Source organism: Diabrotica undecimpunctata, chromosome 9, assembly GCF_040954645.1.
Source record: "Diabrotica undecimpunctata isolate CICGRU chromosome 9, icDiaUnde3, whole genome shotgun sequence".
NCBI lineage: Eukaryota > Metazoa > Arthropoda > Insecta > Coleoptera > Chrysomelidae > Diabrotica > Diabrotica undecimpunctata.
Window position 1 is genome coordinate 116,287,353 of NC_092811.1, and position 26,386 is coordinate 116,313,738.

Below are 26,386 nucleotides of genomic sequence, written 5' to 3' on the forward strand. Positions count from 1 at the left end.
TCTCTCTTCTTATCTTGTCGTTAAGATTTTAAGACTCTCCAACTTTCTGTGCTTCTTCGTCCTCCTAGATGTGAACTTATCATGTTACACTTTTGTTGCCATGCTTCATTTTTTTTCCGACATATTATTTTTCGTACTTTAGCTTGAGACTCCTTGTAGATTATTTGATCCGTTATATTCTTTGTATTTAAGAATTTTTGATATTGATCTCTTTTCTTCTTTATTTCTTGTTCTATTTCTTCGTCAAACCAATATGGAAGTTTCTTTGATTCTGGATTTGGTATCCAATGGCTTCTGTTGCTGTCTCCTGGAGACACCTTTTTATGTGAGTGTAATGTTCTTCATTATTATTAAATTGTTTATTTACCAACTTTTGATTTAATCTATTTCTGTATAATTCTCCCACGCTTTCTTGTTCTAAGCTGATTAGGTTATATCTCTTCTGTATTACTTTCTCCCTTTCATTTACTTCTTTTTCTTCATTAGGTTTATTTACTTCAAATGTGATCTTAGCTTTTAAGTGATGATTGCTTCCACAGGTAGCTCCTCTCAATACTCTTACATCTCGTACAATCATATTTGTCTTTTGTCGTATGATTGTGTAGTCTATGATTGATTTTAACCCTCTCGTACTTTGCGTCAATGTGTATTTGTGTATGTCTCTGTGTTGACAAAATCCATTTGCAATTTTTATTTCATTTTGTTCTCATAATGATATTAGTCTGGTACCATTATCATTTACGTGGTCCTCTCCGAATTGACCTATAACTGCTTTATGGGTTTTTTCCCAGTTCTACTGTTTAAGTCTCCCAAGATGATAATTTCTCGAGATGTGCCGACTTTTGTAAACTCTAAATTTAATTTCTCAAACAAATCGTTTTTAATGTTTACTGATGCGTCATCATTTACTGGATATACACCCAAGATTGTGCATTTGTGTCCTCTAATCGTAAGGTTAATTTTTATCAGTCTCTCGTTTATGGCCCCCCCAAGCAGTTATGTATTTCCTTAGCTTTTTAAGTATTAATATGGCAACACCTTTTTGAGCTATTTTCTCCTTTGGTACCACGCTGTAGAAGTGATCATATTCTCCGATGTTTTCTGATCCTTGGCCCTTTCGTTTTGTTTCGGTGATTACTGTAATGTCGAATTTTAGCTTACTCATTTCATATATTATTTCATTTATTTTAGGTCTAAAACCTTGCACGTTCCAAGTTCCGAAATTCATACTCCTTTTTCGTAGCGTACGTCGTTTGTTGATAGATTCATTCCAAGGTGTTTTGCTGGGTTTTTTAACATTTTATTTTTTTTTGATTAACGGGGAGTTAGCCCGATGCCTCAATCCCCGACTTGGAAGGCCAGGGTTTAATTTTGGAGTTTTTCTTCTCCTAGAAAAATTGGTTTCACTGCAGCTTAAGAGCATTATCTACCTTTCATTTGTAATCCTAGACAAGGAGCCCTTATAGGGTGCTATCAACCGGGCCAGTTGAACCCTGGTTTTTTATAGAGGTTTTACTCCTCTATCCCTCCTCTTTTATCCGGGCTTGGGACCGGCTGCATCGGTTATAGAGCTACACAATTCACCCCACACTAATACAGGCAGAGTTATTTTATTATATATTATTATAAAGTATCCCTGTTTATATCAAGAGCTTGTACAAAAAAACTCCATAATATAGAGAACTCTCCATATAACTTATAGAGAAGTAAAACACTTCACATTTGTATTTAGGTATAAAACATATAATTAAAACTTTTTTAAAAAGTGTCGCCAAAATTTATACAGAAACTTAACGTGACGTTTTCGATCTAGATCAGATCATCAGTGCCTTCTTTTGTAATTGAAACTAACACTAAAATTGTGACATCAATAGCTGTGACATCAATATATATATGGTTTTACATTAATGTTACTCTTAATGTTGCTTTTCAAGTATTACATTCTTAGAAAATGTCATCGACCTAGAGTCACATTAGAATTTAAATTTGGAACAATGTAAAACCATATATTGATGTCACAGCTACAATTTTAGTGTTAGCTTCAATTACAAAAGAAGGCACTGAGGATGATCTGATCTAGATCGAAAACGTCACGTTATGCTACTGTATAAATTTTGACGACACTTTTTAAAAGTTTTAATTATATGTTTTATACCGAAATACAAATGTGAAGTGTTTTACTTCTGTATAAGTTTTTTAAACGATGGTATACAGCCAGCTACTGGGATTTTCCCATTAATTTTTTTTTAATATTTCCATAATATGTAGTAAACATGGCATGTGTTAATATGTTGGCATTTGTTTAATTGGCAGAGTCGCTCACTATATCTCAGGAAATCAATTACTGGTTTTGAACGACTATTTTATCAGCTTTCGAGATCTGAAAGAAATTTTAATGTGAGTAAAACTGATTCGGTTTTAAACGCTAAAATTCTTAATGGATTAGTTTTATTGCTCTCCAGTGTGTAATACCTAAATAAAACAAAAGTGGTAATTCCGTTTTATTTCTTTTTCCAACTTTATTAAATAAGAAAAAAAATTAATGTGAGACTTGCGTTTGAACAGTTTTTGTTAAGCTCTTAAAGTCTGGCCTGTAGTTGGAAATGGCCAACCTATGAGCATCAGTCACGCTGGAATGCTCTATACTCTTCGTTTGTTTTAAATATAAAAACACTGATTCACATAAACAGTTTTCACCAAAACATGAGTGCAATCATGAAAACCTAAGGAAACAGAGATGGTCCTCTTTACCAGGAAAAGAAGAATCACGTGCTTAATACCCCCAAGGATTCTAAACTACAGTCTAAATTTTTCTGACGAGGTGAAGTACCTTGGTATTACCCTTGACAGGAAGTTAACATGGAACTCACACTTAGATGGCAGAGCTAAAAGAGCATATATTGCCTATGAGCAGTGTCGACGAACGGTCGGACGCACCTGAGGGCTCACGCCCAGGGTGATCGCCTGGGTCTACACCGCTGTCATTAGGCTAATGCTAACTTACGGAGCTATTGCTTGGGTACCAAAAGTGCTACAGGCAACAGCGAATAACAAACTAAACCATATTCAGCGGATGGCTTGCATAAATATAATAGGTGCCATGTAAACAACACCAAGTGCTACAATGGAGTTGATTATTGGTATCACGCCTCTAGATATATATGTCAAAGAGGTGGTGCTAGTGACAATGATGCGACTGCGCTCAGCTGGTGCAAACCTTGATGTAGGAATGGGACAATTGAGAACTCGTTTCTGGCGAGGAGAGCTGGATGCGTTATTACTGCTACAGGCAGGCTGCGACTCAATTGAACCAAAGTTTGTCTTTAACAAACCCTACAAAATTGAAACAAGACAGTGTATGGAGACAAACGTGGCAAATGCCTATTGCATATACACCGATGGCTCCAAAATGAAAGAAGGCTCAGGGTGCGGGATATACTCCAGATCACTGAACCTAAGAATAAAGTGGGGTATGGGCAAAAATGCCAGCGTAGTTCAGACAAAACTGACTGGTATCTCCATAGCCGCAAAAGAGATAACCCAAAAATATATAGCAGGGAAAACTATAATGATCTGCACAGATAGCAGACAAGCGCTACTAACCTTGAATAGACCACGTGTCACATCAGGTTTAGTAATGGAGTGTCACGAGTCACTAAATCAAGCTTCGGATGGTAATACCATCATCCTGAGGTGAGTTAAAGGACACAATAGGAATAAAGGCAACCGCATTGCTGACCAATTATCTAGGAAGGCGGCAGGCCTAAGACTCTTAGGACCTGGGGATCTTTTTGGTTGGTCAACTACAACAATCGCGGAAATTGTAAAATGTCACTCCCACACGCAAACCGTAAAAAGATGGAAAGAAGGGAAAGGATGTAAACTTGCCAGGGTAACAGTAAGTAACCTTGAAGAGTCAACATCAAAGAAGTACTTGGGAATGACCAGGAAAAATCTACGTTTGGCAGTTGGTTTTTTAACTGGTCATTGTCAACTAATCAAACACCTCCACACACTGGGGCTAGCAGACACACCTTTATGTAGGAAGTGTTAACGAGAAGACGAAACTGTAGAGTATGTCTTATGTGAATGTCCAGAGTTATCGTTAATACGAGAGTACGCGTTCGGCGAGTCCTGGCCCACACCTGCCCACATAAGAGAGATGTCTCCTGGTGACTTGTCCACCTTCCTAGAAATGGCAGGATGGACAATGAGCTAAGGGTGACAGCTCCCTGGGAGAATGCACAATGGGTCAATTGTGGCCTAAGTGCTATGAAACTTAACTCGCCCTCCCTACTCTACAGATACAGATACAGAACATGAATGCAATTGTTTAGCACATTTTGTTTTTTAATTTGGATATTTGTCATTGCACAACAATGGCCAGAAATCTTGATGTGAACCTGACCTTTATTTAAAAAATACATCGCAGCGCATAGCAATTATTTCATTTTCAAGAAAAAGTTGGTCCATTTGGAATATCTGCAAATTGTTTGGATGTTTCAAAGGTGTCATGAATAGTAGGGGAACATGTTGTACCTAGGGACAATTTTTACAATTTGATTTTTATAAATTAGACAAATAAAGATATTAAAAAATAATAAAATCTGGACAGTTGATCATACCTTTGTAAAGCTAATTCGAAAATGCCAATTTTCCAACTTATATATTTCTACCCATTTTATCACTTTTTTTGTATGTGTGTACGTGTCCCTAGGAACAACCGGTCTGTTGTATCTACGGACACGAAGAGTTAGTATCCCTAGGTGTCCTACGAACACCTAGGGACACGAGTTGAAGTACCTGTACAACCAGAATTTAATGTGTAAAACAAAAATACTTCCTAATATTCGAGAAAATTTTATTGAAAATATAAACTGCTAATAATACACAGACTACCCTAAATTAATTTTATCAAAAGATATTGGAAAGATAAATGTGTTTGATTGTCGAGAGGATAAACCTGTAAGTTTTTGTATAATATCGCTGATGTTAGTTGTATATTCCTTTTCACCTTCAATAGTAAGTGTATAGCCATGTGCAAAGGAATGAGCTTTTTTTAAAAATTTTATTTTGAACTCTGTTTCGTCCACCTTTCCTGATATTGCGGCTACAAAATATCCTGAATGCTTTTTCCCTTTTAAGTGCACCTAAATGAAATCACTTTTCTGAAGATTATCTGAAGTAAATTGAAGGGAATCAATTTCTAAATCTGACAAAGAATTATCATTACAATTACTGCTGTCCCTTCTAATCTCAAAATCAATTTGTTCTTCCTCTGACGACGTTTCTTCAATATTTAACTTACGTTTTACTGTTTTTGATTTTTGCAGTTCCTTTTTGCGCTTCTTTTCCATACTGTTTTTCTTACTTTTTTTTATTTCATTAAATTCTGGGGTGTCGGTAAGAATGCGAGACCTTCCTTTTTTGCGCCCCTTAGAAACGTTCCCTTTGCGCGGCAAAGCTTTTGGAATGGGAGCAACGTCATTATCGTGAAATAAAACTTGACATAACAGGAATTGGTTCTTGAAAATTCAACTTAGCCTCTGGTGCGGAAGATAACGTTAAACCAGAACATGAAGGCTTAGGGTCTGTTTCGGAAGCATCACAATGCGGTGGATCGGGGTCAGAATAAACAGGAAATGTTGATGAAGGATTGTGTAAATATGGATCCTCTCGATCGCTTATTTTAGATGGCAAAAAGTCTTGTTCAGTAAAAATATCACTGTTTAAGGGATATAGACCTGATACTTGAAAGTCCTTGGTTATATGGTTTGGACTAAATGCCTTCAAGTATGCCGTATTTGCCAACTCTGCTACGTCGTAAATGGTAACTGGTTTCACTGCGTTACCAGGAGAACTCATCCAATTAGTCATTGCATTATTGTAGAAAGACTTAAAGGGTCCAAAAACAGATAAATCGAGAAGTTGGAATCGGTGTGATGTATGGGGATGAAAAGTAACTAAAATGACCTCCGAACGTTTTGCCAAGTTAATAGTGGATATGGAAACATGGCTTTCATGGTTATCTAACAATAAAATAACGTTATCCTGCAAAGTAGGTTTAACATGTGATATGAAATGTTCTAGGAATTTAAAAAATACATCTTCATTGGACCATCCACTCGGATTTGTAGCTCATATTGCTTTAGGCGGTGCTCCTTTCAACATGTGACTTTTAAAATTAACTCTCGGAAACACAAATAAAGGCGGCACAGTATTTCCAGCAGCATTAATACAACATATCACAGTAACTAGAACACCTCTTTCTCCAGATGTCATTCCTCCTATTTGCCTTTGTTCTTTTGGTGCTAAATTTTTAGGAGGTTGCTGCACAGTAGTAATACCCGTCTCACCGACGTTAAAAATTTTTGATTGTTCAAAGTTTTCTTAACTTAATGCATTTTTATATGATTGAAAGAAAATAGCAACTGTTTCTTTATTGAATGGAGTTGCTCTGGCCAAACTTGTGCCTTCGGGTTTTCTAAGTGACAGAGATTCAGAATGTCTATTTCAGAAACCTCTAAGCCAATTATTTCCTGCTTCTTTTGTATCGTCCCATCAAGCAGGATATATATTTTTTTATTTTGCTTTGCATATTCATATGCCAGTTTTTTAACGTTTGTCAAACTTAGGCCATAATGCATTCTAGCAGCTGTTTTTAAATAGTTTACCAGCTTAGTTTCCTCGGCTTCATTAAAAACTTGCTTGACTTTATAATTCGGGCTGTATATAAAATTGTTTTTACCTGATGTTTTAAAATTTTTAATGTGTCTTGCTAATGCAGACTTTGCAATTCCAAATTGGCTCGCTGCGGCACTAATTGAAAGACTTGAATTTAAAACTCCACGAACAGCATTCTCTACATTGACTTTTAAAGGTCCCGGTCTTCTTTTTTTTTTTCTTTACTTCTTGGCATAATGAGCTCCTGAAGCAAAACATTGTTTGGTACACTTCCCGTCATATAAAACTGGTACACTTTTTTTTCCCAATGTAAACCTGTGTTCAGACTGGACACAATGGTCCGTGAATCAATTCGTTGTTGCCAACACAGATAACGGAATTGCACTAAATCTAAATATATAAAAAATAACGTTCAAAAATGTATAAAGTTTTTAGATAGGTATTATTTTTATCAATAACAACAAAAAACCGTATCTAATAAATTTAATAACCAGAGATAGGGGTGAGCTAATATCCAAAATGTTTGAAGGATCTTTAAACCTAGGGTATTGGCACAGGGAACATTGGAATGCATATACTGTAATTTTATATTTCAATTACCTACCGAACACGAATTGTATTTTGTGTCAATAAGTTTAATAACAGGCAAACTACCAAAATTAAATTATTATTTATTACAACAACAATAAATGTGAAAAACTAACATTATACTTTATCCTACTTATTATAAACTATAAAATATCCGGGATGAAAAAACGCTTTTCAAAACGTGACAGTTACAATCCAATATCTCACTGTAGTGTTTTATTATAATAATTTAAAGTTATGTCTAGATTGATTATCTATCAATATTTTTGAATTGAAATATTTTCATAAATTACAATAAAACACAAATCAATGTGTGGTTACTTAATTGAGATTATGGAAAATTACAATAGTAATAGGAGAATTTTTTAGGATGCATGTTTAAATAAATGTGACTGACTGATAGAGAATGTTCGATAATGTTTTAGTTTTTAGTATACTCAAAACTGGCGGTCTGCCCTGCTCTTAGCTGGTTTCATATAATATTTTCGTTAAACTGGCAACAGTGCCCTAGAAATTAGAATGACACATTGACAAGACCAACGTATACAACTTAAAAAACACGGTTTTTGGTTATAAGAGTTGTACCAGTTTTTTATGACGCGAACGGTACTAATACTTTTAATAATGTACCTGGGGACGGCCCCAGGTACAACAAAATGCATGTCCCTAGATACAAGGGGACTCCGTGTATAAAAGCAGTCGAATAAGTCGTTAGCCACATCAAATACAACGGTTTGATTAGTGGATTAGGTAGTCTAAATTACGATTAATATCACCCTAACATGATTATTTATTACAGTCAAATTGATAATTTGCAATAAGACGAAACAGCCGGTAAAAATACTTACTTTGGACGTCAAAAATTACAAAATGTCCACAGCTTGTGTTAACTGTTAACACTTCACGAACATGCGCACAACTGAATACCATAGAGAGGGACACTGTTGCCGATATGTTTCGTAAATCTAAGATTTATCTGATATTTTGTTTGGCGTTAATTTAGCCTGTCACTAGGTACAACCATTCCTAGGTACAGCATGTTCCCCTACCATTGAATGGATAATTGATAAATTCGACCAATCTTTCAATTTTATTGAAATCTCTAAAACGGATTTCAAGGTCTGATACCACCGACTGAATTTCTGCTGTATACTTCTGTGGCTTGAAAACATAGGCAGGGTGTTTTTCCATGTGATCTTTAATGTTCATAAATCTTAGAAACCTTTTCTTTTCAATATCAAATAATAAAGATACTGTTTGAAGTTTGAATGATGTAATAGAACTCATTGTTTCTGATGTTTTGTTCTTACCTTACAGTTCCAGATTCAATGTGCTCAGTTTACCAATGAAATCTGCTAGAAATGCCAAATCACATTACCAGTCTGTCACGTAATTGCTGATAATCATCACCTCTTTCTTCAAGAAACTTAATAATGTCATTTAGCAACTCTTGAAACCTTTGCAAAAACTTATTACAGCCACTTCACGTCGTTGTGTAAAATTAAATCTGGTTCTTTCTCATTCAGTTGTTGTCTAAACAGCCATCTTTGCAGAGATTTGCCTCTTATTTTACTCGTCAGGACCTGTTGATGAATACGGCAGTGGTAATTAATGAAGTTCTGGAAATCTTCATCTTTGTGACAAAGTGATATAAATCTACTATTAACACCAATCATTGCCGCAGCCCCATGTGTCGTTATTGAAAACAATGAATGAATGAATCAATACATTGAATGAATGAATGAATACATATAATGAAAACAATGAATATAAAAAAAGTGTATAAGTTACAGAATAGCTCATGATATTAGTAAAAAAATTCTAAATCAATTTATCTTAAAAACAACTATTTGCAAAGATATAACTTTATTTTAGAAACATTTTTAAACATTTATTAATAAATAATTTAATGCACTCCAGCAGCACCACGAGCTTCGGGACGTCTGACTCCATGAAGATGTTTAAGTTCATCGGGAGTTCTGTCAGCGAATTGGTTCAATCCCATTTCCCATGTTACTTCTCCAGCCTTGAATTTTTTGTTGTGTGCTTCAATTGTATCGTAGTTATCCTTAAAAATGGCGAATCTTTTAGCATCTTCCTCAGCATTGTAGTTCCTGCTATAATCCAGCTGAAAAATAAAAAAAACATTTGTTCAGTAGGAATAAAGACGTTGCATCTTTCACCGGTATTTTTAAAGAAGCATGTGGTGATTACGATAATGTTAAAATATTTCTCTTTTAGTGATTGTAACGACCCATGTAAAAAAATTCTTCTTTTAAAAAAAGTTATTATAAACATAACCTAACTTTTAGATATACTTATTTGATCTCTTTAAAGTATAAATTCAAAAAAAAACTAAGGTAATCTAAAATACGCTTAGGCCCTTTTTGGTTACTTCTGTAATATATACAGAGTATTATTTTTGTAATATATACAGAGGCATATATTAGTCAGTAATGTAATAAAACTCATATATTACCAAACTATAATTAGACCCACAATGCTATACGCTGCCGAGACATAAACTATGAACAAAACCATACAGAACAGACTGAAAGCATGGGGAAGAAAGATACTTTGCAGAATGTTTGGTAAAAATGTAGTAGAGGAAGAACGGAGAAGACGAACTAATGCGGAAGTGTATGCTAACTCTATAATAACCAAAGTGGTTAAAAAACGTAGACTAGAATTGCTCGGACATCGAGAAAGAATGCAAGGTAATAGACTAGTCAAGAATATTGTTTGGAGAGTACCTGAGGATAAAAAAAAAGAGGAAGACCAAGAAAGAAATGGAGAAATGTAGTGATGGAAGATGTCAGAGAGATGAAAATCACAGATTAGAAGTTGATAGCTAAAAACAGAAAACGATTTAAATTTTATCCATCCAGCAATGGGCCTAAAAGGCCTGTTAACGATAAACATACATACCCCGTCATATAAGACCTTAAAATAATTAAAAAAATAAGTTAGCATGTAGTTAGTCTCAAAGTTATTTGTTAATTATTAATTTACCCAATCACGTATATAGATTTCATTATTATCCTCTAAAGTTTCTTCTATTGGGCCTGATCATGGGTAGATTTGTCAAATTATGGATTAAACTAAACAATAATAAAGCTTACCTTGTATTTTGGCCATGCTTCCTCAGCAGTTTGTGCCGCCATTACAACAGCAACAATCAGAGTAAGTAAAAATAGTTTACAAAACATTTTTGTTATCGGAAGAGGTATGAACCAAGTATTTCAGTTGATTATGTATAACTAATAACTTTAATAAAAAAATTTAAGCTTTTATAGATGGTATCCGAACATATTTGACATGTGCACAAACGATTTTCACAGAACTGTATACACAAAACTATCTTGCTGTTAAATGATTGGGCGATTATCATCGACTTTGTTTATTTTATGTGTAAATCATCTCATCGTTTAAGTGACCCCTTGACCTTATATAACGATATAATTAGGAGTATTGGGTACACACCTTCTAGGAATTTACATAATTCAATTATAATTATAAATATATGAATAGAATAATTATTAATGCATAGAAATTGGTATAAGTAATTAACAATTTTGAATTTTTGTAATTTCTCAACAATTATAAAAAAAATAAAATAAAGCTTGGTAAGTAGGTATAACCTGATTTATTTTATTTTAACATGAGTACAAAATATTCCAAAATGTCTGTTAAGCAACCTATACTACAGGAAAAAACTGATATGGAACAATACATCATCGTTTTCCTAATTTTTTAATTTTTGAAAGCTTAAGTTCTCAGTTTTTTTGTTTATTTAAACATTTAATTTATTTTATTTAAACATTTAATTTAATTTATTTAAATACAGTAAAACCTCGATATAACGGACTACTTGACTTGGGGGGAGAGGGTGTCCGATAAAGCCGAAAGTCCGTTATATAAAAATATGGTTAAAATAAATCAAAATACTTTTTTTTAAAATATATATTATACACTGTAATTAGATATATATAAAAAATACAAAATACAAACAAAATTCTATTTAAGTAATTGTCTTGGGATCAAATCCCTTTTTCTATGATCAAATCCCTAAATACAGTTTAACTATTTGATGAATAATCAATAAATGTTGTTAGATCGTCGAGATGCGATCTTACCTATGAGAACTTCATTTTTAACAGTCTTCTTTTGTCGCCTTGTTTGCTATCTTTACTTCCGTCCTCATTTTTAAGGTTCATAACTTCATCTGCTATTTCACTTTCAGTCATGATGTTATACCCAGGGTCACCTTCATCTACTTCTAGCGATTGTAAAACATCTTCCTCAGCTACATGTTCTCCGGCATTATTATGTATTGTCCTACAGAAATTAGTAACTTTCAACCCTTCTAAATCTATGTCTGCATCTTGGCCATCAAACAAATTCTTCCAACCATTTTTTAATTTCTGCTCTTTCACCTCCCATGCTGCAGCAAAATTAAAAATTGTTGATTTTAAATTGTAAGACCTTAAGTTTTTCAAGGTACGTTGCGCTCTTGTATCTTCTGCATTGCATTATCTCCATTGTACAATACAACCATTACTTCGTCTAAAAACGTTCTGCGATATATTCGTTTGGCTGCCAAAATTATTCCCTGATGCATGGGTTAAATAAACGATGCTGTATTTTTTGGCAAAAACATACACCTGAAGTTTCCATCTTCTGAACGTAGAATATTTTCAGAGGGTGAGCAGGAGCGTTGTCTAAAAGCAATAAACATTTCACCTCTTCTGACGGTTTTCCCAATTTCTTCTGTTGAAATTTTCTCACTAAAGAATACTGAAGATACAATTTCTTTGAAAAACCAATTTTTGAAAATATCTGAGGTGAACCATGCCTTCTTAGAGATATAATATTAAAGGGGCATATGATGCATTATGTCTTTTAAAACTCTAGGTTTACGAGATTTGCCAACCACTACAGGTGTCAATCTATGCGATCCATCAGCGTTAGCACAAAGCAGTGCCAAGATCATGTCCTTGCTGATTTTTCTTCCAGAATCCGATTTTTCACATTTGGAGGCTTGTGCGCTTTCAGGCAAAGTACGCCATAACAAACCAGTTTCGTCAAGATTGTAAATCTGAGATTCTAATAGCATTTCGTTACTTACTTGCTAATATGTGCTACTAATTTTTGCCTAAAAGGTTCTGTTTCTTCTTTTGGTGCACTTGAAGCTTCGCCGTAACTTCTTTTATTCATGATTCCGTGCCTTTTACGAAAGCACTAGAGTCATCACTTGCTCTGAAAGGTATGTCCATATGATTTGCTAATTTAATTGCAGCAAATTTCAATTCGACTGCCCGGACCGGGACCCCACTAGAACGTTGTTGGCCATACCATTTTAAGATTGCTTCTTCCAGTGAAGTTTCACGAGCCAATTTCATTCGTTTTCCAAGATTGCTATGCTCTCCTACATAACACATGAATGCAAATTTATTTATTTTGTATTTGTTTTTTTTATGTCCGAAAGTTTGCTTTTTTATGCCATATTGATTACATAATCTATGAGACGAAATTGTAATATTAACAGTGTGTTTTTATTTCTTTTTTACATTTGACCGGATTTTTTGTCCGTTATATCCGAAGTCCGTTAAATAGAGGTCCGTTATATCGAGGTTTTACTGTATTATATTATATTCATACAAAAATATTCTAGAGATTTTCATAGTTTTCTGGTCAGTAATGAACCAGAATGAACGTAGAAATTTCGTGATATCGCTGGGCTTCTTCTACTGTTGCCACTGCAAGGGCTCATTCAGGCTTCCTACTGATTCTTAAATCTTTACCTGTTCTATAACTATTACATATTTGCTATTACATACAATACATACAATACTCTCCACAATTAATGCACCTCCTTAAATATACCCTAAGTTTTAAACTATTTTCTTCTGAATCATTGACTAAATAATGTTCTGAAGCTATTTTCTTGTGGCATTTTAAATTAATTACTATTTAAATGGGAATAAGCCACTATTAAAGGTTAAAATACGTTTATTGACGTTTCAATTTCCACTTCGGAAATCGTTCTCAAAATACAAACATTAGTTAATTAAACAAATTTTGTTTTTTTGTTACTTAGTGAAAAATTCTTCTAATAATTTAATTTTATCTGACTCATCTATATTGACAATTCAGACATACCTTATACATTTTAAAGTAGACGACTTTAAAATGATATTGCCAATATTGTTGAGTTGCGTTCCTGGGACGACTTTACTTATAAGATAGTTCATTCGATTACATGAAATCAACTTTAACTTGAGAATATCCGTCAGAAAAGATCATAACATGTAATTCGTCTTTAAAAAGACAAATACATGCCATGATGACAGTAAAATTCTCCTGTTAGTGATTCCATAGTAAATTATGAGGGAAAAACCAGGAAAAAAACCTCATAATACTATCCCGACATGGTAAGTATTTGATCGTGCATTTAGTTTACCTTCAATAAACACCAAATTCCGATTTTATATGTTTGTTATTTAAAAAACATAAATGATGTATTCTCTATATGTTACTGACTTACCAATACTGGTATTTTCCTTTTAATAACTTCCTCTTTCAATATGGGTAACCAGATCCTACTACATTCTGCCGAGGAATTCGCGACACAATTGGTCTCATTTAGCATAATTAGAGCCGCTTCTTTGATTTTTCTCTTTTTACCATTCGTTTCGTTTAGGACTATAGTTGAATCATTCCATTGAACCCTATGTTCATTATCCCATGCGTGTTTACAAATTTGAGATCTATCAAATTCTCTATTTTTAATATAGGATTGATGTTCACTTATTCTAACATTTAATGGTCTTGATGTTTCAGCTAAATAAAACTGATCGCATTCACAAGGTATTTTATAAATGCAATTCTTTGTCCTTTCTTGTTCATTGTTAGGTTTGGTTTTGGACAAAATAGATCTCAACGTGTTTGTTGTTTTGAATGTTGTTGAAATGTTGAATTTATTTCCTATCCTTTTAAGCTTTTCCGATAATCCTTTTATGTATGGTATTGTTATTTTCCTCGTATTATTCCTTGCATATGCTGTAGGATCTCGTTCTAAGTTGTTTTGTTCTATTCGATCGATTGTTGAAAATTCCTCATTTATAAACGATAAAGGATAATCATTTTTTAATAAAACAGATGTTAACAATTGTTTTTCCTCCAAGAACGAATTTTCGTTAGAACAAGTAATTTTGGCTCTATCGTATAAGGATTTAATAATTCCCTTTTTAATATTAATATTGTGATTTGATTTGAAATTTAAATATCTGTTGTTGTGTGTTGGTTTTCTATACACCTGAGTTTCGTATCCAGTATCGTTCTTAGAGATTAAAACATCCAGAAAAGGTAATGTGTTATTATATTATATTGACTGGTTTCGACAATAATTCTAAGGAATTACTGTACTAATATTTTTTTAAAAAAGTGAATGTTATACCTATATACAAAGTGTAAAATAGAATTATGTTTGTTCATCTTATTTTGTGATATCCTCAATTATTTGTGGAATTTGATAAAAACAAACTCAACATCGTAGTAATATTGCAAAAAGCTTCATCTTTTATCAATATTTTCTTAAAACAATCATCAATATTATACAGAACTTTAAATGTAACCAGTTTTTATGGACATTCAAAACAACTAAAACCATAGATTTATAATACAAGATAGATTAACTGCTGCCAATACATTCATATTTATTGCGAAAGAGAAAACTCAGTCTCTGCATCTTTGTCTAATGAGAAGGGTTTTTTGACCACATGAACTGCTAACTGCAAAAAGGGGACTTCCAACAAATTTTTATAAATTCACTTTTTGTTATTATTGCGTTCTTTTCACATAAACACATCGTTTTCAACAAAAAGGACTTCTGTGTCTATTCTAAGTATATTACAAATGGCGGCTAAAATTTCTCTAACTGCAAAAAGGGGACTTTTACAGCAGAAGTTTCCTTTTTGCAGTTAACACATAGCCGGCATTGTGGTACTGCGCTCCTGTCGGCGCATGTTTTGTCGTTAATACCAGCAGTCAGCACGAACATCAGTAGACCACAGCGGTATCCGCCGCGGTGCGGTAGTTCGTCTTGAATTGTTTATGAGAGAGGTGAGAGGTTTTATTTCATTTGGGGATAAGCCACAATTGAAGGTTAATTAAGTTTACTGAAGTTTCAGTTTCCACTTATAAACAATATAAACATTAATCAATTTGTATTTTGAGAACGATTTCCGAAGTGGAAATTGAAACGCCAATAAACTTATTTTAACCTTCAACTGTGACTTATTTTCATTAAAATAATATCTACTTTAAAATTCCATAAGAAAATTGCCTCAGAACAATATTGAGAGAGAGAGATTCGTGGCGTTTCTTTTGTCAATGCAGCAGGAGAGGAGATACTAGCTCGTGTTCCCGCCTTAGAAAGTGGGTAAGTAGCAGTTTTAGCCAAATTACTCTTCAATTTATTGTGCTTTTATTTTGTAACTTAAAGTAATAATCATTCGCGTTATGTAATAATCATTATGTTAATCTGTCAATTATTTTAAGTTATTTTAATATTTGCCTCATTTGTTTCAAATGCAACACGAAGTGTTTGTCTCACTGAAATGCAGATGAGAAGACCACGCTTCTCTAAACATTCAACAACTTATCCAATAAAGATGAACAGGATGTTTTCTTGCAAGGCGTTATGGATTGTGCTGTCCCTAAGCGGCGATTACCCGCTGATAAAAACAAGAAGCCCAAATGCAAGACAGTGACGTACAATTTACTTCTCAATGGCAGTAGAGTTGCTATTTATAAAAAGGATTTTTGGCGAGCTTTGGAATCACAAACAAAAGATGTGAGCGGTTATCTAACCTGCTTCATAAACAGCAAACTTCTCGTGATCGACGCGGGAAAAGTAGCAGTAATAACAAAATACCAACTGAAATACTTTCGGAAGTACATAAACACATTGCTTCGTACCCCACTAAAACAGCTCATTATACTTCTCACGAAATGCAATATCTTGATTCCATACCTAATGTGCAGAAAATGTACGACATGTACAAGATTAAACACGCTGATCATAAAATCAGTTACGAATCTTTTTGGAGATACTTTAAAGAAAATTTTAATCTCAAATTCGGCCAACCTCAGCAGGACACATGTGTAACTTGTGAAGAGTTAGGACTAAAAATCAAAAATAAATTTTTACATGACAACAAAAAAAGAGTGGCTGTTGCTGAGTTGCTAGTTCATATTCATTTTAGATTAGTTTGGCAGAGGAAGCGTCTATGTTTATGCAAACCTTCATCGCACATTTTGACATAATATGTAAAAATGTTTCGTTTTCACTTATTAAACAAGCAACCGAGTTTATTAAATGGCCAAATATATGGCCTAGGAGGACAAATTCGTTAAACTTCCCGTGCTCGAATCGGTATCAATAAAGTGTTATGATCATTTCGGCCTAGCCCAGCCTCATCAGACACTTTGGGCTGATACAAATTCAAACTATAATAAAAATAAAAATAAAAATAAAAATAAAAATAAAAATAAAAAATAAAAAATAAAAACGTTTATTGCCATTATTAGTCTACATTTCAAATTGTTTATATTTCATTTTCTTCTTCACGACGTCCCGCTCTAGCACCGCCTGATATTGGTCATTTTTTCTCTCGGATTCCTGGACTTCTGCTGGTTGCATCCTGGCGTCTTCTTCTGTAGGTACTTTTTGTGGCATCGTACCTACTTCCCTGGTTGGCTGTTCTTCGGCAACCATCCGGCTAGACCCTGATCAGGTGGTCGATCAGCTTATGGGTGCTTCTGTATATCCTCTGGTTCCTGTTTTTCTCGAGGATGTCCCTGGTCTTTCGGAGTCTTCTTGTGGCCTGGTGGAAGAAGTATCTTGTCCTTTTCTCAGCCACCTCCCTCAGTGGTGTGTACTGGAGCCTTTCTTTGATAGTTGCATTGGATATTCTTTCTTCCCATGTTGATCCGTCTATGATGTCTCTGTGGCTTCAAGTCTCCTCCAGTTGGTCTCCGCTATTGAACTCCAAACTGGGACTGCATATAGTATCACCGATCTAACGTAGGCCTGGTACAACTGGATCTTCTTGGCCTTCGTTAGTGGACTGGTCCTGAAAATATAGGGGAGTATTAGTTTTTTAGCAGCATTAGCTTTTACCTTTGTTTTTTGTGTATGCAACCGGAAGTTGAGTTTTCTGTCGAGGTGAACACCTAGGTATTTGACTGCGTCTCCTGCTTGGATCCTGTTTCCTCCTACTGTGATTTCGTGTACTGGTGGGTTATGTTCCTGAGTGAAAATTCAAACTCGGAAAGTCCAACGAATGTCTCCCAAAACTTCACTACAACAGTAGTTAGCTACAAAGGCGCCACCTGCTTTGGCGGCCGTGAACGAAAACGATATGATAATATCGTTTTCTGTATCCTCTGCGCTATGCGAAATGTGTAAAAGATATAATCTTTTAGCGAAAGCCGCTATCGCTTTAATAAATTAAATGGCCAAATATATGGCCTAGGAGGACAAATTCGTTAAACTTCCCGTGCTCGAATCGGTATCAACCGGTATCAACCGAGTTTATTTTACGAAGTAATTAAGAAGGGAAAAACCAAACACAAATAAAAAAAAAATTATCTTATTATTTGAACTTGAAATAATCCCTTTAATCGGTGTAACTTTTATAATATCTTTTATATAGTTGTTGTCTTATTTTAAAAGAAGATTACTGTATATAGCACTAAGATTTTCAATGACTTCTCTTTTGTTTAAGGTGTTTTGTGTAGTTTTAATTAAACACATTTCTAGAAACAGTCTTTTGTTGTAATTTCTTTCCCTTTTCAATATTTCTGCTTGATCATAGTTAGGCGTGTGGCCCATCGCAATAGAATGTTCACTTAATGCACAGGCTTGTACTTTATTCAGATTAATGTCACTCTTGTGGGATGTTAATCCTCCGGACAAATTTCTGGACGTTTCTCCAAATTAAGTAATACACTCTTCAAGCTCCCCAAACGTCGACTTTACACATGGAAATCCCTCGCTGACTCACCTGACAACATCATAAGGAATCAGATAGATTATATAGCAGTACCAACAAGATATAAAAACATGATAAAATCATCAAAAACGTACCCAGATGCCGATGTTCCTACGGACCACAATCTGTTGGTAGAATGGTCATGAGAGTAAAACGGCTCGAGAAAAGATCTAATTTAAACACAATTGATATTAAGAAACTCACTAACCCAGAAACCGAAATAAAAGTACGAGAACAACTAGGAAAGAAAATAAACGACATTAACGAGACCACGTCGGACATAATAGAGTGATGGGATAAATCGAGGGAAGCAATCCAAACAACATGCGCGACTCTATTAAAGCGTGATAGACGGAAGAAGAAAGAATGGATGTCTGATGAGATAATGGATATGATGCATGAAAGACGTAAATTCAAGAATAAAAATGCAGAAAAATACCAGCAGATCCACAAAATCATAAGAACGAAAATTCGAGAAGCCAAAGAAAAATGGTTTTTCAACGAATGCAGGGAAATAGAACAATACGAACGAAAATACGACAGTTACAATATGCACAAAAAAATAAAATCAATGACAAACAAGAGGAAATTCAATAAGACACCCAACAGAATAAAAGATGGCGATGGAAATCTTATCTCGGAGCCATTAACGATCTTAGAAACATGGAAATCATACATAGAAAAATTATTTGCATCTGACAGGACTGATGATCACCTATATGGAGAAGGAGAAACAGGACCTTCAATCCTTAAATCGGAGATAGAAGATGCCATTGCAGCACTAAAAAACAATAAGTCAGCAGGTCCGGACAATGTACCCTGCGAAATATTAAAGATCCTATGTAAATCAGACAAACAGCGAACAATCCCGAAGAAACCAAATACCTAGATCTGTGATGACTACCGGCTTATAAGCTTGATCAATCATGTCACTAAAGCGTTCACTAAGATCATTCATAGCAGAATATATGATAAATGTCAGTCAAATATTGATAGATCGCAGTTTGGCTTTCGAAAAGCACTTGGAACTAGAGAAGCAATTTTCGCTCTCCAGGTGCTTATACAGCGGTGTAGAGACGTTGATAAGGACGTGTATTTGTGCTTTGTGGATTTTAGAAAAGCATTTGACAATGTCAATCATGAGCAATTGATAGATATTCTGCGAAAGGCAGGTATCGAAGGACATTCGAATTGTGGCAAACCTATACTGGGGTCAAACAGCAAGAGCAAAAATTGGCAACGAACTCACTGAAAGTGTGCAGATCAAAAGAGGTGTCCATCAGGGGTGTATATTATCCCCACTCCTATTCAATATTTATTCCGAAGAAATATTTAACAAATGTATGGAAAATGCAAATGAGGGCATAAAAATAAACGGCGAGTTAACGAACAATATAAGATATGCCGACGACACGGTGATCCTTGCCAGTACCATAGACGAATTACAGCAGGAATAATGGAAAGAGTTTATTCAGTTAGTGAGGAATACGGCCTGAGCCTCAACTTCAAGAAGACAAAGTGGATGCTGATAAGCAGGAAGCAACAGCCTGCTCGACAGTTACGGATAAGTAACATACTAATTGACCATGTAGAATCTTATGTGTACCTTGGCACCAACGTAAATGCAAAATGGAAACAGGCCACAGAAATTAAGGCGAGAATAGAACGAGCTAGAGCAGCATTTAGCAATATGAAAAAGCTCCTCATAAGCAGGGATTTGTCTCTTCCCCTAAAACTATGTCTAGTTAAATGCTACATTTTTCCGATCTTACTGTATGATGTGGAGGCCTGGACGCTGACGGAGACGCTCACGAGAAAACTAGAAGCATTCGAAATGTGGGTGTACCGACGCATTCTTCGTATATCCTGGACCGAACATGTCACCAACATAGAGGTAATCCAAAGAATCGGAAAGGAGAAAGAAATCGTGAATACAATTAAACAAAGAAAGCTTGAATATCTAGGCCACATATTGAGACACGATAAGTACCGTCTACTGCAATTGATTGTCCAGGGAAAAATAGACAGTAAGCGAGGGCCAGGCAGGAGAAGACACTCGTGGCTCCAAAATCTGAGGAAGTGGTTCGGGCTCACATCGGTCGAACTATTCAGAAGCGCCGCAAACAAGATCAGAATTGCCATGTTAATAGCCAACGTTCGCAACGGACAGGGCACTTGAAGAAGAAGAAGTATTTTAATATTGTTATCTCGAATACATTTAATCTGTTTAAGATTATAAAATTTTAAAGATCTATGTCATATTTCATATTTAACACTAGGTCTACTTATTCTTATCATTTTCTCTGCAATTTTTTGAAGTATTTTTATATCAGTATCTCTAATATTACTAACCACATTTCTCTAAATTATATATAAGGACTCCCTTTCATGTTTAAATTCATTTTTTTATAATATGTATCTTGCAACTATATTGGAAACTTTTCCACTATACTTTATTCAGTCTACTGGCCCCAATTTTCCCCATATGTATTTTTTTCTCAGTAATATCCAACACAAATATTGTTTTCGTAGTTTCTAAGAAAATTTCATTAACAGCCTTCATAAATTTTATTTATTGTTGTTAAAAACATACTAAACATTTCAAGTTAAACACTTGAAAAATATTACTTATGAATTTTATTCTAACTGGAATCAGAATAAAAATAAGTTATTAGCCTACTTACATAACTTTTCCACATCTTTGTAACTAACCGGATAACATAAACAAAACATATTATCAAATATTTTATTTGTTAATTAACGAAACCAGTACATGTACAAGTAAATGTTATCTAAACAGAGATATCCTCTTATTTGACACTTATTTTTCCCTTATAAAAACAGTTCAATAATTATTGGTACAGATAGAAAATCAGTATCGATTTTTAATAATATAATAGTCTCCCGTTTTATACCGCTCGCGGCTTTGGGAGTATAGCAGGGTAGTCTGCTATATCTAGGGCCTACGGTATACAAGGAAGGTAACATGGCCAGTGCTACGCTTCAACCGCCTATTATTACCCCTGGTTTTACCCAAGGTACTCATTTTATTCAGGCTGAGTCGACCTGGGGCCTACAGACATTTTTAAAAATGTCTAGTTGTTCTTGCCGGCGGTAGGATTCGAACTCCGGACCACCGGCGTGCGAGGCAAGCATCCTACCGCTTGCGCTACGCAGGCCCTATCGATTTTTAAATATATCTAAAATGTTCATCAAAATTATGCTTCTTGCTCTTTTCGTCGTGGCCACCACGGCTGATGAAAGCCTCGAACAACAATGGCAAAAATTCAAGGTAAGTTCTTAGATTTGACTAGATTTCGTTATAAGTAAAGGACGGCGATTATATAGTTTTAGATAGATATGATTTTTGTTTTCCCTGAAATTAATTTACTTATTTATTTACTATAATACTTATTTAGGTCAAATTCACTGCTAGCTTCATTTAGGTAGCTTATAAGTTCTTGTAGTTTTGCTGGATTAATAGTAATCAGAACTATGTCGTCTGCAAATCTTAAATAACTGAGGTATCCTCCATCAATGGATAGGCCTTTGTTCTGCCAGTTCATTTTCCTTCTCCTTCTCTATCCTTTATCATTCGTAAGGATGTGTTGACGTTATGGTATTTGACGAATGGTTGCTATCCATTCTTCTATCTACTGGGCGCGGTGTGCTGCCTCAGACAGAGAGTAACCCGTAGCGCACTTTATTTGGTCTGACCATCGGAGTGGCGATCTTCCCGAGTTCTTTTATCATCTACCATGCCTTCAACCACCAACCTCTCCATGCCTTCCATTCGTCTGGTAATGTGTCCAAAGTACCTCAATATATTTTGGTTGGTGATTGTGGTAAGCCTAGTATTGATGTCGAGTTCTGTCAATATTGAGACATTTGTGCGATGTGCTGTCCAGGGTATGCGCATCATTCTACGATATACCCACATTTCAAAGGCCATTATACGTCGTGAGTCGGACTTTTTAATGGTCTAAGTTTCTGACGCATAGCTAGCGATAGGAAAGATAAGCGTCCGTACTAGGCGCAGTTTCGTGTTCCTGGTTATGTCCGTATCTTTCCAGATTTTAGTAAGTTTGACCGTTGCTGATTTGGCCATTGTAAGGCGTCGACGTATCTCTTCTTCGCATCCACCATTGTTTGTAATAACAGAACTTAAGTAATTGAAACGGCTTACCTCTTCAAACCCCGCTACGTTTCGTATTTCCGGCTGGTTATTTCTAATTCGATCGATTATCATTAGCTTGGTCTTCTGTATATTAATTTTAAGTCCATATTCACGACTAATAGTATCCAGTCTGTTCATGATGTATTCAAGGTCATTTGTTGATGATGCTAGTTCTAAAGTGTCGTCAGCAGAGCGGAGATTTTTCGGCCTCTGACTGATATTCCTTCTTGCCATCCGTCGAATACAATGCGCACATGATGTGTTCGTGGTATATATTGAATAACGTGGGAGAGATAATACATCCTTGACGAACACCGGCTTTTAGTTTAAAATTATCGGAGTTTATGTTGTTGACTCTTACGTTTGCTGTGTTGTTGATATACAGTTGTTTCAGTAGGTATATTAGATGTTCGGGGGTACCCATTTCTCTCAGTATTTCCCACATTTTATGCCACTTTACATTATTGAACGCTTTCGAGTAGTCGACGAAGCACAAATATGTTTCTAGATTAAATTCTCTAGATTTCTTATAATTTGTCTGAGATTGAGAATTTGTTCTCATGTGCCTCTTCCAGGGACAAATCCACATTGTTCTTGTGGGATCTGTGGTAAAAGTATTGATTTTAATCTCTCGTTAATTATAGTTAGCAGAACTTTACTTGCCTGGGAGATCATGGCTATAGTGCGGTAGGTATTACAGTCAGTTGGTGAGCCTTTCTTATAAATGGGTATGAAAGTGAGCTTACATCAATCATCTGGCCATTGTTCTGTGTTCCAGATTTCATTACACAGTTTGAACATTACTTCAATTCCTATATCTTCCATTTAAGTACTTCCGTCGTGATTCCGTCTTTTCCTTGAGATTTTTCAGTTTTTAATATTTTTTTATTGCGGTTTCTATTTCCGATTTTAAAATATGTGGTTCCTTTTCGTCATTTATATCTTCTGGATTCACGTCTTTATGGTCACTATGAAACAGCATTTCACAATATTGTTTCCATGTCGCTGCTATGCCCTCTGGATTGGTGATGATCGTTCCCAAGTTATCTTTAATTATCTGCGTTTGTGGTTTGAACTCTTTAGATAAGTACTTTACTTTGGCAAACAGTTCTCTAGATTCTTGACGGTCGGCGTGTTCTTGTAGTTGTTTGCATATTTCTTTAATATGATTATTTTTATCATGATTATAGTTTACATTTGTTATCTTGTTTTCAGTTTATGTTGGTTTAGAAGCATTGTTTCTAATTTTTCCTTGTTCTTATACTAGGTTCAGTGTCTCATCAGTCATCCAGTGTTTTTCTTTCCTTGGGGTTTCTTTGGGGTTTGTAATATTTATTGCGTCTATAATCCACGTCTTTGTATGTTCTCCCCATGTTTGATTGGGATCGCCAGTAATGTTTGGTGTGTTACTATGTCTTAGTGTTTCTTTTTATTTTCGAGGCTTTTTAGGTATACATTTAATTGTTTTATTTGTTTCGGTTTTTTACGAAATTTGATACGGAATTCGGATTGTAACAGTTTATGGTCTGTTCCGCAATCAGCCGCTGGTTTTGTCTTTACATTGACTACTGAACTTTTCTATCGTTTACTGACAAGAATATAATCTATTTGATTTTTTATATATTCCCCCCGGTGAAGTCCAAGTTGATAGTCTTCGCGGATGATGCTTAAACATGGTGTTCATGATACTAAGTTCAGTGTCGATGACAAATTGTAATAGCCTTTCTCCTCTCTCATTTCGTTCACCTATTCCAAACCCACCAACTGTTCCTTTCAGCAGATCTTCTGTTGCTGTTTTGCCTATTTTTGCGTTCCAGTCACCCAGTTAATTTTACTGAATATATTTTCTAGAGTTGCAAAGCTTTGGTGATATTGCGTTTCCTTTCTGGCAGTGTTTTAATACTCGTAATCAGGGACTTATTCATACTGAGTTAAGTTGTCGGATTGCTGTTCTTGTTTGTCCTAATCTTTGTGTAATTTTTTCCTCTGTTGTTGCCTTTTTCGTGATTATAAACCCCAAGTCTTTGAATTTATCCTTTCCTTTGATTGTTACGTTGTCATCAATCTGTAGATCTTCTATGTCATCTTCACTTGTAGATAGGTACTCTGTTTTCGCGAGGTTAATATCTAGGCCAGCCTTGGTATATTCGTCTTGTAGTTTCTTCATCATGTAGCTGAGGTCGTCTTGGTCTTGTGCAATCACTACTTGATCATCTGCAAAGCTTAGTTCCGCATTCGTTTCGTACCGGTACTCGCATGCCTTCACATTTTCTTTTCCATGTAGTCCAGACTTTCTCTAAGTATATTTTGAAGAGAGTTGGAGATGTGGAACAACCCTGTAGGAGCCGTTTTGTTGTGGCGAAGTCTCCTGTGATTCTTGTTCACATTTTAATAGACACTTTAGTTTCTTTATACAGAGCTTTTGTAGCTTCTATGAGTTCCGTCTGTATTTCTAATTTGTTCATTGCCTCCCATAGTTCTGACCTTGGTACAGAGTCATACGCCTTTCTCAGGTCCACAAATGCCAAATGTATATCTCTATTTTTTGTTTTTTTCTTGTCCAACAGTTGTTCCAGTGTGTATATGTGGTCTATGCATGATCTTCCTGCCGTGAAACCTGCCTTATCCTCCCCGATTTTGCCTTTTACCGCTTGCTCTATCTTTTTTCGCAGTATCTTCCCAGAATATAAGTCTATCTATCTATACAGCCCTTGCTGTCCAATTTTGGACATAGACCTCCTCTTCCTTCTTTCACGTCTCTCTATTATAGGCAGTTTGTATCCACTTCGGGCCTGCGTGTTTCTTCAAGTCATCTGACCATCTCATTTGTGGCTTTCCTCTTTTTCGTTTGTAACTATATGGTCTCCAGTGTATTTCTGTCTTATGGTATGTCCAGCAAACTTCTACCTAAGTTTTGTTATCTGCGTTAATACATCGGGCACTTTTGTTTTGTTGCGGATCCAAGTATTTCTTTTCTTGTCTGATAGCCTGATGTTCAGCATTTGCCTTTCCATGGCTCTTTGAGTCTTTGCTGTTTTTTCCATGTTTTCCTTTGTGAACGTCCAAGTTTGAGAACCGTAAGTGAGAACAGGAAGTATGCATTGGTTGAAGACTCTTGTTTTTAAATATTGGGGGTATTTTCTATTTTTTAGTATATAGGAAAGTTTTTCGAAGGATACCCAAGCCAACCGTATCTTTCTCTTTATTTCTCCGGTCTAATTTTCTTTACAGATTATAAGTATTTATTGTTATTTCTTCTGATATAATATTATAAAATAATCTAGTTGTATTAAATAAAAAAAAAAAATAAAATTGTATCTTGTGTTTTAGCTTGACCATAACAGGAATTACGATGCTGCTGAAGATACTAAAAGATTCCAGATCTTCAAAGATACTGTAGAAAAGATAAAGACTCACAACAAACTCTATCATTCAGGAAAGTCTACTTACGAATTGGCACTGAACGATTTTAGCGACAAGACTCCCGAAGAATTGGCTAGACGTCGTGGCCTCATAGTCAGATTTTAAATTTATCAAATAAAGTTGTACAAAATCTTATAATGAGTATTTTACTTTGAGTTGATAAAACGATATGTGATAAGGATATGATAAAAAAATGAAAACAGTAATAGCTTGTTAAGCGTGTATGTATGTTGTCATCAAGATTTACACTGAAAACAGTCCACTCCGACATTTGGTAATTTTCTTTTAATTCCAAAACTACTTAATTTTAAATAGGGAATCTACCATAAATGATACATCATTCTTCTTCTTCTTTACGTTCACTGTCTCCTAAGAACACCGACGACCAGTCGCATGATCTTTAATTGATCCGCAGCGGCCCTAAATAGTATCGTGGTGCTGTATACGTTTCCCT

At 35.1% G+C, this 26,386-nt stretch overlaps 3 protein-coding genes across 4 annotated transcripts in view; 1 reads left to right on the top strand and 2 right to left on the bottom strand.

Annotated features, from left to right (window-relative positions):
* Nucleotides 1-21,080, bottom strand: part of LOC140450422 (protein CTLA-2-beta-like) — a 39,797-nt gene extending 18,717 nt beyond the window's left edge. Inside the window, exon 1 of one of the 2 annotated variants that reach the window (XM_072544060.1) lies at nt 21,017-21,080. In XM_072544060.1, the coding sequence (XP_072400161.1) occupies nt 21,017-21,065 (49 nt within the window). In that variant the 5' untranslated portion in view covers nt 21,066-21,080. Of the gene's footprint in view, nt 1-8,120; nt 8,218-21,016 lie in introns of those variants that run through there. The other variant, XM_072544059.1, reaches the window with a different exon arrangement.
* LOC140450423 (protein CTLA-2-alpha-like) lies at nt 9,122-10,623 on the bottom strand. The gene is made up of 2 exons (XM_072544061.1): nt 10,395-10,623; nt 9,122-9,400 (listed from the first exon to the last, which is right to left on the bottom strand). The coding sequence occupies exons 1-2, from the start codon at nt 10,479-10,481 to the stop codon at nt 9,179-9,181; spliced, it is 309 nt and encodes a 102-aa protein (XP_072400162.1). The 5' UTR covers nt 10,482-10,623; the 3' UTR covers nt 9,122-9,178.
* Nucleotides 21,081-21,096: 16 nt separating the features above from the next.
* Nucleotides 21,097-26,070, top strand: LOC140450424 (protein CTLA-2-alpha-like). The gene is made up of 3 exons (XM_072544062.1): nt 21,097-21,208; nt 21,514-21,624; nt 25,840-26,070. Exons 2-3 carry the CDS (start codon nt 21,538-21,540, stop codon nt 26,035-26,037), a joined length of 285 nt encoding a protein of 94 aa, XP_072400163.1. The 5' UTR covers nt 21,097-21,208; nt 21,514-21,537; the 3' UTR covers nt 26,038-26,070.
* Nucleotides 26,071-26,386: the final 316 nt, after the last annotated feature.